The sequence below is a fragment of the Papaver somniferum genome, chromosome 7, assembly GCF_003573695.1.
Source record: "Papaver somniferum cultivar HN1 chromosome 7, ASM357369v1, whole genome shotgun sequence".
Lineage (NCBI taxonomy): Eukaryota > Viridiplantae > Streptophyta > Magnoliopsida > Ranunculales > Papaveraceae > Papaver > Papaver somniferum.
The window spans coordinates 159,482,872-159,494,581 of NC_039364.1; the positions used below are offsets into that span (position 1 = coordinate 159,482,872).

An 11,710-nucleotide genomic window follows, 5' to 3' on the forward strand; every position below is an offset into this window, starting at 1 on the left:
CTTTCTCTCAAAGTACATGTAGATATGTAGTCTCACGACTGGACAACGGCATATCTCATGAATACTGAATACTTTCAGTGATTATTTCTATATAGTATCACGAGATGGACGGCTCCTAGACAGCTTGCTCTACTAGTATAGAGCGATAACGTCTTCAGGAACAAACAACAAGTTTACCCTGACTATATAAAGGATATGACTTACCGGCAAGCTCGTATCAGGATAATTAATGCTCCTAGAAAGCTTGCTCTGCTATTATAGAGCCACAAAGTCAATTATTCCTAATTACAATCGCTCATATTCCATGGTCGAATCCACGACTGGTCCCATGGAATGACAATAACAATTGTTCTGATTCTATGATCGAATCCACGGCTTGATCTCATAGAATATCAATAACTATATTATCTCATTACTTCGATTTCATGATCGAATCCACAACTGGTCTCATAAATGGTAATAGATAAACCTTAATTACTCTGATTTCTATGGTCGAATCTACGATCCCATGGAATGGTAATGCTCACTTTATTATTCTGAATTCGTAGTCGAATCCTCAGCTGATCCTATGAATTAGTAATAAACATCTTATTACTCAGTTTTGTGAATTATTCTCCACTGAATTCCATAATTAGTAATAAATAATCAACAACCGGGCGTCTGAGCTACCTCTAAGTAAGCCCCGATTCAAATGGTGAAGGTGTATTCAACGATGATACACTAAAAGTCACCGCACGAATGAGTATTTCAAAAAAATACAACGAAACGATGAGCCTATGCAAAATAGAGAAGAAAATAATAAATAATTAAAAATATTGACCAGGGTGCTGGGAGCACGGACACACGACCGACCGACCGTGTCGTGGTCAATCCCACGCCATCTTTAGATTTTTAATGCATTTTTATTATTTTCCATGATTTGATGAAAATTCTCTCATTTTATCAAATCTCCTTCGTCTTGAGGAAACTCCTCGGTTTCATGGTACTTCCATAAATCCATAAAAAATAATATAAAATTAAGGAAAGGAGTGTGGGGCGTGACCATTGGCCAACCGGCCATGTGTTGGTCCCAACCGGTCCCACACGCCCCTTTGTTTTATTATTTTATTATTATTAGTTTTCTTTGAATTCATCAAATTCCTTGATTTCATGGTATTTCTCTCAAATTAAGAAAAAATCCCTCAAATCATCAAAATACCTAAAAATATTATAAAATTAGGGAAACTCGTGGGACCGGGCCCTAGCCAGCCGGTCATGCCTTCCACGGTCCCACACGCCCTTGTTTTATTATTTTAATATTTTTTGCTTCCTTGAACTCATGAAAACTCCTTCAATTCATGGAAACTCCCTAAATTCATCAAATTTCTCAAAATTCATGAATTTTTCATAAAATCATTATAAAATTAGGGAAACTCATGGGACCGGGCCCTAGCCGGCCGACCATGCCTTCCACGGTCCCACACGCCCTTTTTTTATTATTTTAATATATTTTTTTCTTTCTTGAACTCATGAAAACTCCTTCAATTCATGGAAACTCCCAAAAATCATCAAATTTCTCAAAATTCATGAATTTTTCATAAAATCATCAAAATATTATAAAATTAAGGAAAAGGCACCACGGGACCGTGGTCACGACCGGCCGACCATGCCTTGACCACGGAGGTCCCACGCCTCTCATTCCTTATTTTATAATTATTTTTCATCATCTCATGGTGTTTTCCTCAGTTTCGTCGAAACCCTAATATTGACATATTTTCTCGAATGGATGCTCAATTGCACGCCAGAAAATATCAAAATTCTCAGGACTGAGACGCGGACGCCTTGGGGACACGAGCACGCTATATTGACCGACCAAGATTGGATCTTTGGTTCACGAAAGCCGGTCCCATCAATTTTCACAGTTTTGACCTAATTTGCACAATCGCTCGTATTAGGTCCAAACCTCTCCCAAACACTTTGGATTTTCATGAAGTGATCTTCAGGCGGTCACGGGACAACCCAGGGCCGGTTTCATGACTCCATGGTCGGTCCCTTGCCTCGTCATAATTAATTAGGTTTTCTCACATAAGGCTCAGACGAGCATTTTTGAATAAATGATTAAACCAGCATTTAATCATTCTTTCACCAACAAATCGTCAACTCTTCAGGAGTTCTTCGTATTTGCTCACGTGAGCATATGGACACTACATGGTTGATCCACGGTCCCATGTAATCGCTCCCTCCTTCGTCCCATGGTTGAAATTCTGACGAACCATGAATTGATCAAATTAGGGTTTCTGAATCCAAGGATCATCATTCCAGATTCTAACCTTAATAATTTTATGACGACCTCATGGTCATTAATTTTATTAATTATGCTCGGTTCAATGACCAGTATTCTAATTAATATTTTTAGTATGCTTCCAATAATCCATCAGACGAGCAACGCATGTTCAGACGACCAAATATTCAACAATTCATCACATGAGCAACACTTTCTCAGATGATAAATATTTTTTCAAACCAAGGAATATTGGTTCAACAATCAATATTCATAGATCCATCGAATGAGCAATACTTGCTCACTTCATCGTAAGAACTATACCTCTGTCTCATGACATGTTCAATTCATGAGTTTCAGAACATCATGTTCAACTCAGCAACTACATGGACTCATCGTCCCATCAAACCACGAAGTCATCAATTGACTAACAAACCACGAGACGTCAATCGTGTCACTTGGGGGGATATCACTTAGGGTTTTGGTCTGGCGGTCTACGGCACGTGTGTTCAAACACACGATGGAATGTGAGCAAGTCGTGCAATCAGTTGAAGGAATTCACGAGGTAGTGGGTGGAAAATCGACCAAGTCTCCACACGATGAGCAACTGGTTTCAAAAACGATCTCCACTTCCCCACTCCTTGATTCCGTCAACTGTCACACTTCATGGGATTTTGGTGTCTAAAATTCCAGCAATATAAATAAGTCTCTGAATCATGATTGAATCATCATCAGTATCATCAATCTCACGTCTCATCGACAACACAAGATCATCAACTCATCAATTGAGCAATTTCAATCACTCAGAGCTTATCGTATTCGGAATTCACACACCCACAATCTTTGATTACCATTGATTCCACACATTTCTCAGCTTCCCTCCTACAGATCAACCCATCCTCTCTTGTGACCGAATTTACTCTGGAACGGTCATTGTCTTGATTTAGGCCGGAGTACTACAGATTGATCTCTCGAATCTAAAGCACCCCCTTTGCAGCGGTGCATCTGTGTGAGGTTTAACATTTCGCCCGGTTCGAGGAGTCTCCTCCGTACGGTCGTCTCCTCAATTCCTTAAAAACCAGCAAATCGTTTTCCCCCATCTACAGTATCTTCAGAAGATCAGCATTGGTGCGTAGAGAATAGGCATAATCATAATTAGATTGGGTTTTGATTTTCCAGATCTTGAATTGCAGGGGGGGAATTCTTTGGTTCCTTGCAATTGAAAGAAATTTTTTTTCTAAGATCAAATAAGACAACTTCAGTAGATTGAACTTTGATACTGACATTGTGGTGAGATATTTCCATGGAAGGGGAGTGACCAGCTTCCAAGTTAGAGTAACTAGTGATTTGGGTGTAATTTTCGTTTCCTGTGTTGTAAGTGATGTTAGTGATGCTTGTGACGCTTGTGATTCTTGTAATGCTAGTGATGCTGATAGTGATGCCAGAGCTGCTTGTGATGCTTGCGATGAGAGTGAACTGTGTATCATTAGTGAGGTGAATACAGTTGCAATTGCGATGATTTTGGTGATTTAAATGAGCCATTGAACCAAAAATAAGAGAAGAATTAAGATTTTGTGTCTAAAGATGGGCAGCTTGGTGGATTGATACATTACCTTACTCCTTCGAGGTCATGCGTTCGAATATGGGCAAAATCTTTTTCACTGAGAGAACCTTTTCTTTGTTCATGTTTTCAGAATTTCTCCCTCTGAGCAACAATCAATCATCTCTACTCATTGTGATTCTCATTAGCAGTTATATCATCTACAGATCTTTGTTATTTCTTACTACCCTCATAAACAGAAAATCATTACAAAATAATATTGATTCCAATAAAAACAAGTACAAACATTACTCAAACATCCTTGAAATAAACAGCAACCAATTCATAAAAAGATACATTAAGAGTTTCCAAGTTTCAGTTCAGCATTACATCCAGATTTCATCAGTTAATTCTCAAACGACCACAGTCTCAAAATACCAAAATATCAAATCAGAAGCTGAATTCCACTTTACTTGTTCCCAAATTCTAGCAAACATTGTAACATAACTGAAAATAACATAACCACTTTAAACCTTACATCTTTAAACCAAAAAAATTCCCTGCATAACTCCATCTTTTCAATTCAACACCACCAAAAAAGGAAGAAAGACGACTGAATTTACAACCGAAAACAGAAGAAGAAGCTTCACACCATCTGCACCAACATCAAAAAAGGAAGGAAGGAAAAAAATTACCAGAAAAACTGTTTTGTTAAAAACTTGTTAATCATTTTCAAGATTTTTTCAAAGCCTGAAAAACTAGATTTTCCTGGTAATTCTGAAGACATTACCACCAATCATCTTCGTCAATATCCCATCCTTCATCTTCATAACGTTCACCATCATCACTGTCAGATGAAGCAGCTGGTGATGTTCCACTGGATGACGATGCTTCATCAATGTCCTCATCTTCTCCATCCTCGTCACTCTCAGTTTCCTCATCATCTACCATGGCAATTCGTCTGCTTACCCTTACCTTGCTTGGTTCACCTTCACTCATGGTGCGTGCAAAGATTTTGGGATTGGAAAGTTCATAATCGAATCGTCTCTTCAGTCTCCCATCATGATAAGCATCCATCTTGCGTTTATCCTCTGCAGCATCAGAATCAAGGTCACTGGTGTTCACTTCCTCCACAGCATATTCAAATCCATCAGAAGCCTCGGAATAACTCTTTGTCGCACTTCCATATCTTGGGGCTTTGGCATGCCTCTCTACCTTTTCCTCATCTTTTCTATTTTTCCATTCTAAGAATTTGGGTAGCCATGCAGTGTAGAGAGCCTCGATTCTTCGCTCTTTTCGGATACGAGCAGCTTCTTCTTCTCTTTGATGTAATTTCTCTTGAACACGACGATCAATCTCTGATTGTGCTTCATCTCTCAATTTCTGCAACTCAATCACACTCAAAGAAGGGAGAAGTGATTTGTCTTGGGAATATTCAGGCGTTTCTGGTGGAACAACGGGGTGATTATCATCGGAGTTTGATGGATTTTGGCCAGGAAAATATGTCATTCTCTCAAACTACTTTTCTAAACCTAAACATTTCCTCTTCTGTAGAAAATTACCTTGAAAATATTAACCCCTCTGCTAATTACCCCCTTAATTAAATACCTATTTGAGTCTATTCATGTCTCGTTGTTTACCACGCCCATTCAAAGCCATGCCCCTTCAAGACATATTTTCAACATATAATCCTCATTATTGCCTTTACTTCTATTAGAATTTCTATTAAGGGAGGTGTTGGTAGGTCACCAAACTTTGAGATCGCTATTTTGGCTCTAATTGACATTTTTTGTTTTATGCAGACTAAAGATGGGCAGCTTGGTGGATTGAAACGTTATCTAACTCCTTCGAGGTCATGCGTTCGAATATGGGCAAAAGCTTTTTATTAATTTTTTCAAAACGAACGACGTGTCTATAGAACGCACACTATGGACACACATATGATAGTGTGTCCAAAAAAGGAACTTTTTGGCCACAATTTGAATTTGGCGTGTTTATTAAAATGTTGAGTAGCTGAACCAGTCTGGTTTTTTCAAAACACTAACTGTAAACATCTAAAGATGGGAAGCTAGGTGGATTGATACGTTACCCAACTCCTTCGAGGTCATGCGTTCGAATATGAGCAAAAGCTTTTTATTAATTTTTTCAAAACGAACTTTTTAGCCACGCTATAAAACCGGTGTGTCTATAGAACGCACACTATGGACACACATATACTAGCGTGTCCAAAGAAGAACTTTTTGGCCACACTTTGAATTTGGCGTGTCTATAAATCGTACACTATGGACACGCATATACTGGTGTGTCTATAAATCGTACACTATGGACACGCATATACTGGCGTGTGTATAAATCCTACACTATGGACATGCAAATACTGGTGTGTCTATAAATCGTACACTATGGACACGCATATACTGGCGTGTCAATCAATCGTACACTATGGATACGCATATACTGGCGTGTCTAATGAACCAACTTTAAAAGCACACCTGAAATGGTGTGACTAACCTTTTGGACACGCCACAACTACCTAATGTGTCCATAGACTGGTCAATAAACACGACCAATAAAAAATTTAAAGTTAACGTGACTAAACGGTTGATATTTTGCAATGCTACTAGCCCTGGCGTGGCTGAAATCAGATATATTAATACGCCCATTGAACATGGCGTGTCTATAGGGTAGAAGTATGCCCTATAGACACGCCAAAACCAAAAAGGCGTGACAGGGATATTTATATCTGGCGTGGCTAAAGGCCATTTCTGTACTAGTGCACATTATCGATTGTTTCATGTTCACCTTGATTTATCAAAAGACGGAATAAAAACTCGTAGGTATTTCTATGGGAGACAGATTTATCTATTCCTATAGACTTTTCTGTGTGATACAGATTTGTTTATTAAAGTCTTCGACTTTGGGCCGTAGCAACTCTTAGTTGTGGGTGGGATCAGCTTAGGGAATCAAGTGCGTAGTATCCTGCTGGGATCAGAGACGTAAGGAGCGCAACTGTACCTTGGATAAGTGTGAGATTGATTGGGGTCAACTAAAGTCCAGACCGAAGTTAGTTTGTAGTATGCTAGTGTTTTTAGCGGCTTAATACAGTGTGTTCAATCTGGACTAGGTCCCGGGGTTTTTCTGCATTTGCGGTTTCCTCGTTAACAAAACTTCTGGTGTCTGTGTTATTTTTTTTCCGCATTATATTTTGTTATATAATTGAAATATCACAGGTTGTGCGTTGAATCGATCAATTGGTAAATCCAACCTTTGGTTGTTGATTGAAATTGATTGATACTTGAACATTGGTCTTTGGTACCGTTCAAGTTAATTTCTCTTGTGTTCAATTAGACTCGCAGATTTCTATTTGCTTGAGTAAGTATTGAATCGAGAAATTGAGATATAACTCTTGGATATACTTTTTATAAGATTGAATCTGACTGTGTAGTTGATTCTCTTAAAAGTATATTGGAGTTTGTCCATACAGATTGCTAAGCAAATATTGGGTGTGGTTGTTAGACCCCCGCTTTTTCAATTGGCATCAGAGCAGGCAAACACGTTTAAAGACCTTATAATTCTATGTTTGTAGCGATCTGACTCTATGGACGGCAGTAATATCTCTGATAACGCAACACCAGATCAGAGTTCCTATGAGATGTTTCAAAATCCTGAGACATCTAAGAAGCCTTTTGTACCTGCCTGTGTGTCTGAATCTGCCTTCAACTGGGAAAAATGTCTTGATGACCAGTTGGATGATCTTTCAGATGAGAGTGATTCAGAAGAAGGAAAAACTATTGATGGGGAGGTCTCTCAATATATCAAGCTCTTTGACCATCCCTTGAAAGAAAAGAAGTCAACAGATTGCTTGAGAAAATATTTGGCACCTCTCTATCAAGAAAATAGAAAGATGAGAAAACTCTTTAAAGGTTATGATTGTGGATATAAACTTTTACAACCTATGGTTAAAGATCGAGAAGAAGACTTACGCTCAAAAAGGTCCGAATGTAATAATCTCCTTCGAAATCTCTTTGTGTTGAAAGAAAGACTTGCGGATTCTGAAGCAAGATATGACTCTCAAAAAAAATGTTCTAATGACAGAGAACTCAGTCTCCTCGCCAGAGAAAAATATTTGGAGACCGATCTCGTTGCTGCCCTTAATAAGGTAAAATCACTAGAGGAGAATGTGAAAAGATTCAATTCTAGCTCAAAAATATTATCTTCTATGCTTGGAGCATGTAAAGAACATAGTGATACACGTGGTCTGGGATATAAGGGAATAGACGCTCCAAGTACTGATAAAATCAATTTTGTTCAAGCTAATGTCAACTCTTCATGTGAAAAAACCTTACCAGCAGCCGACAGTTTTGGAAACAAGGATTGTACTCCTTCAAATTTAACTCGCATGAGAAAAGCCAAAAACAAATCCTTTAACTGCTATTATTGCGGAAATAAAGGGCATCTTGAACAAAGATGTTGTTTTCGACTGAGGAATGAGAAACTTCACAACATTCTTGTATGGATGTATAAAGAAGTAATTAAACCCGTCTCTCATATTGCTGGAGTAAAAGGCAGTGTCTGCAATCAAGAGAAACGTTGTGATTAGTCATTTCTAGATTATGATTTTGAGACAAAAAAATGCCTACAATTGTAGAGGGAAGAATGTCATGTGGACAACTGACTCTTTAAATTACTCTGAAAAGATAAAAAGGCATAGGAGAAAGAAATAAAAGCTAAATTCCTTATCTCCTTCAAAAGAAGACAGTGAACCCTAGGTGTCTGCTCCAGATTTCATTCATATCAATAATCGAGTCTCAGAGCTCAAGATCAGCATAAACAGACTCAAACGGAGTTTCAAAAAGGCAAGGAAAGCGGCAGGTTCAGGTATTCCTTGTTCCCCTTCGGTTAAATCTCTTTCAACTAATCCTAGTGATTTTTCTGAAAATCTTCAAGAAGGAAAGAGAGAAGAAGTCAATATTATTGATGAGCAAAAATCTCATCAAAATACAACATGACTGCTCAATGTAGCATCCTTCTTGTAATGTGGAAGGATGCTCATAATTCTCAAGAAGCCTTTGTGTCTTGATAAAGTAGTTGTTGTTATATTTTATGTTTTTTTATCCTTTACGAAACAATGATCATAAAACTGTTGAGCCTTGCTCCAGTACTTTACTTGATGTAATGTTTTTTGATCCTTCACTCTTGAGAATAATTTCTTGTTGATTGCCTTGATTTTTAACAATCTCTTATGTTCCCTTGAACTAAGAATGTCATCCTTTGTTTAGAATGATTCTTGAATTTTTCAAGACTTCTTCTAAATTTAGCTCCATTATTCTTTTGGTCTCGTACCAAGGTTGTAACCATAAGTGCACGTACACCTGATCCACACGGAACATATACGAGTATCCCTAGGGTTTCCTAAGAAACACTCATATATATATATATATATGTATGTATGTATCATGCTCCGTTTTGGTACATACACGTTCCGTAACGTCAAAAGGTTCACCTGATTTTTGTGTGCACAATGGATGGATGCAACAAGGAAGACAATGTTGAGAAGGGAAAGACTATCGAGTTTCACGAGAACCCTGTTTTCATAACCTGCTATCATGTTGTTGATCATGAAAACAAACTACCAGTTTAGATTTCATCACAACTGGTAGGAAATCTACTTCGAGATTTTGAGGTCGTTCGTGAACAACTTGGAATTGCAACAAGGAATCTTGATTTTCTGAAAAACGAATTGAAGAAAGAAACTGATAAACTCGTCCATGTTCAATCTCTGGTTGATGTCTATGTTTAATTTTTTTTCCAAATCATGATTCTCGAAGAGTTGTTTTGATTTTGTCTAGGAAATCTTCTTATGAGAATTTTATTCTTGTGTTTTTAGGAAGAATAACTAGAGTTTGGAATAGCCATTATTGTGATTACACATAGCTGTGTCCAACGATTTTCATCTTCAATGTTTTTAGATTTATTCGTTTAAATTCTAAAGTTAGTTTGGAAGATGATTTTTGCAGTATTAATCTTTATGGTTGTATATATTGCAATTTGTTATGGGATATGTGTGTTTGGGTCCGTGAACTGTGTATGTCCCATACGTGGTCAAAAGTTAAGTCTTTCGTATGTCGATATGCAAGTATTGATAAAAGATTGAATGAACTTTTGACTTACAAAAGTTAAGCCTTTTATGTCATTATGCAAATATTGATGGAAGAAAGGATGAGCTTTTGTTTACAAGGATTATATCTATTGTATGTCATTGTGGAAATGGTGATGAGAAATAGAATGAATCTTTATCTATTCCACAGTATTGATCTTCCCTGATCCATATTTCTTATGTATGTACTGTGCGGCTCCGTAAGTTTTCTTATATTGAGCATTTCCGATTAAATTAATCATGGGTTCTCTTGTGGTTAATTTAATGGAGTATTATGGATACAAATTCATATTCCTATGTGATTTGTGTTGTCCAAAGAAATCCTTCTTTTCTTGTGAAAGTAAGGTCGCTCTTGTTGTTCTTTCGGGAATGACATTTTATGGGGGAGAGTTCTTAATTGAACTTGTGCTTAATTGCCAAATCTTTGTGGGGAGTGCGGATGTGGAATATTATATGGGTTATCTTGTGTCTTTATAAACTCCTTGATGAATGCATTTAACTTCGGCTATATGATTGCATCTAAAAAGTTGATATGTACTTTCTTTTGGTCATGAAGTGTCTCTATGGAAATTTCATGAGGATCCCACTAGTTTTCATACCTTTTCCAATTTTATTGACAAAAAGGGGGAGAATTAATGTATTGTTCACACTACAAATACATATGGTTTTCGGATCATTATGTAAGGGGGAGTGGTTTACATGTGAGATGGAGTATTGACTAAGGAAGAGTGATACATATCACCATAGTATTGTTGTCGAAGTTGTGATATAATTGAACTTTTATGATGTGTAATAATACTATGACATTGTGTAACAATGATTGAGAGCTTTTGTTTTCTCATTGTTATGGCTACGTATTTTCAACAACGATGATGCTGAACTTACAACCTTTGGAATCATTGGATTACTTGGAAGTGACGAAGATTTAGCGTAATGTTGAAGAACCAAGGAGATCATGCATGTGGAAGAGAAGCTGCAAAGTTTATTTATTTTGTATTCCATATTAATTGATAGTTTTGTCACTAAAATTGACAAAGGGGGAGATTTTTAGAGCACTGCTCGGTCGAACTCGCAAGCGTTGATATCTCAAGCTTGTTTGTCAAGTTTAGTTGCCAAAACTATAAGTCTTGATTTCTAGTCTACTAATAGCTCAGTCTCGGACTAGGATAGAAAGTGTAGTTGAGCTCTAGACTCCACGGTGTTCATCATACAAAGACGAAGAACTACTCAAGGAACTGGTGGAACTTCATCGACAAAAAGGTATGTGGAGACTTGAAATTTTCTATCACTCAAAAGTCTACTTTATCTCCTATCTTGAGACAAAAGTCGTATTGCTATATAGACTATGATTATACACATGTACTATTTCGAGCTAAGTTTATCTCGCTTATCTATTTCTCGAAATATGTGTTGGAAAGCTTTCTCTTTGGCCAAGTTCATCTTTACTAGTGACAAAAGTCATATTAGTTTCAATTACTTGAAAATCGCTTTTACGAAAAATAGTTTATGAACAAAAACTATATAACGTCCTCTAAGAATGTTTCAATAATTGAAATGAGAGTTTAGAATACATAACCATGGTTGGATATAAACATTGTGAGACAACTCATATGTGTGTAAGTCCAATATCCTTGAACCAAAGTATGCGTACTTTGCTGCTCAGGATAACCGGAACTAAAGTCCGCTTACCAGTACGCGTACTTTAAGGAATGCAATCTTTGCAAACCGTGGCTATAATGTTCATGAATCGATT

At 37.3% G+C, this 11,710-nt stretch overlaps 1 protein-coding gene across 1 annotated transcript; it reads right to left on the reverse strand.

Annotated features, from left to right (window-relative positions):
- Positions 1 to 4,586: 4,586 nt before the first annotated feature.
- LOC113295442 lies at positions 4,587 to 5,309 on the reverse strand. Its single transcript, XM_026543781.1, has one exon. It carries the CDS (start codon positions 5,307 to 5,309, stop codon positions 4,587 to 4,589), a length of 723 nt encoding a protein of 240 aa, XP_026399566.1.
- Between the last annotated feature and the right edge of the window lie 6,401 nt (positions 5,310 to 11,710).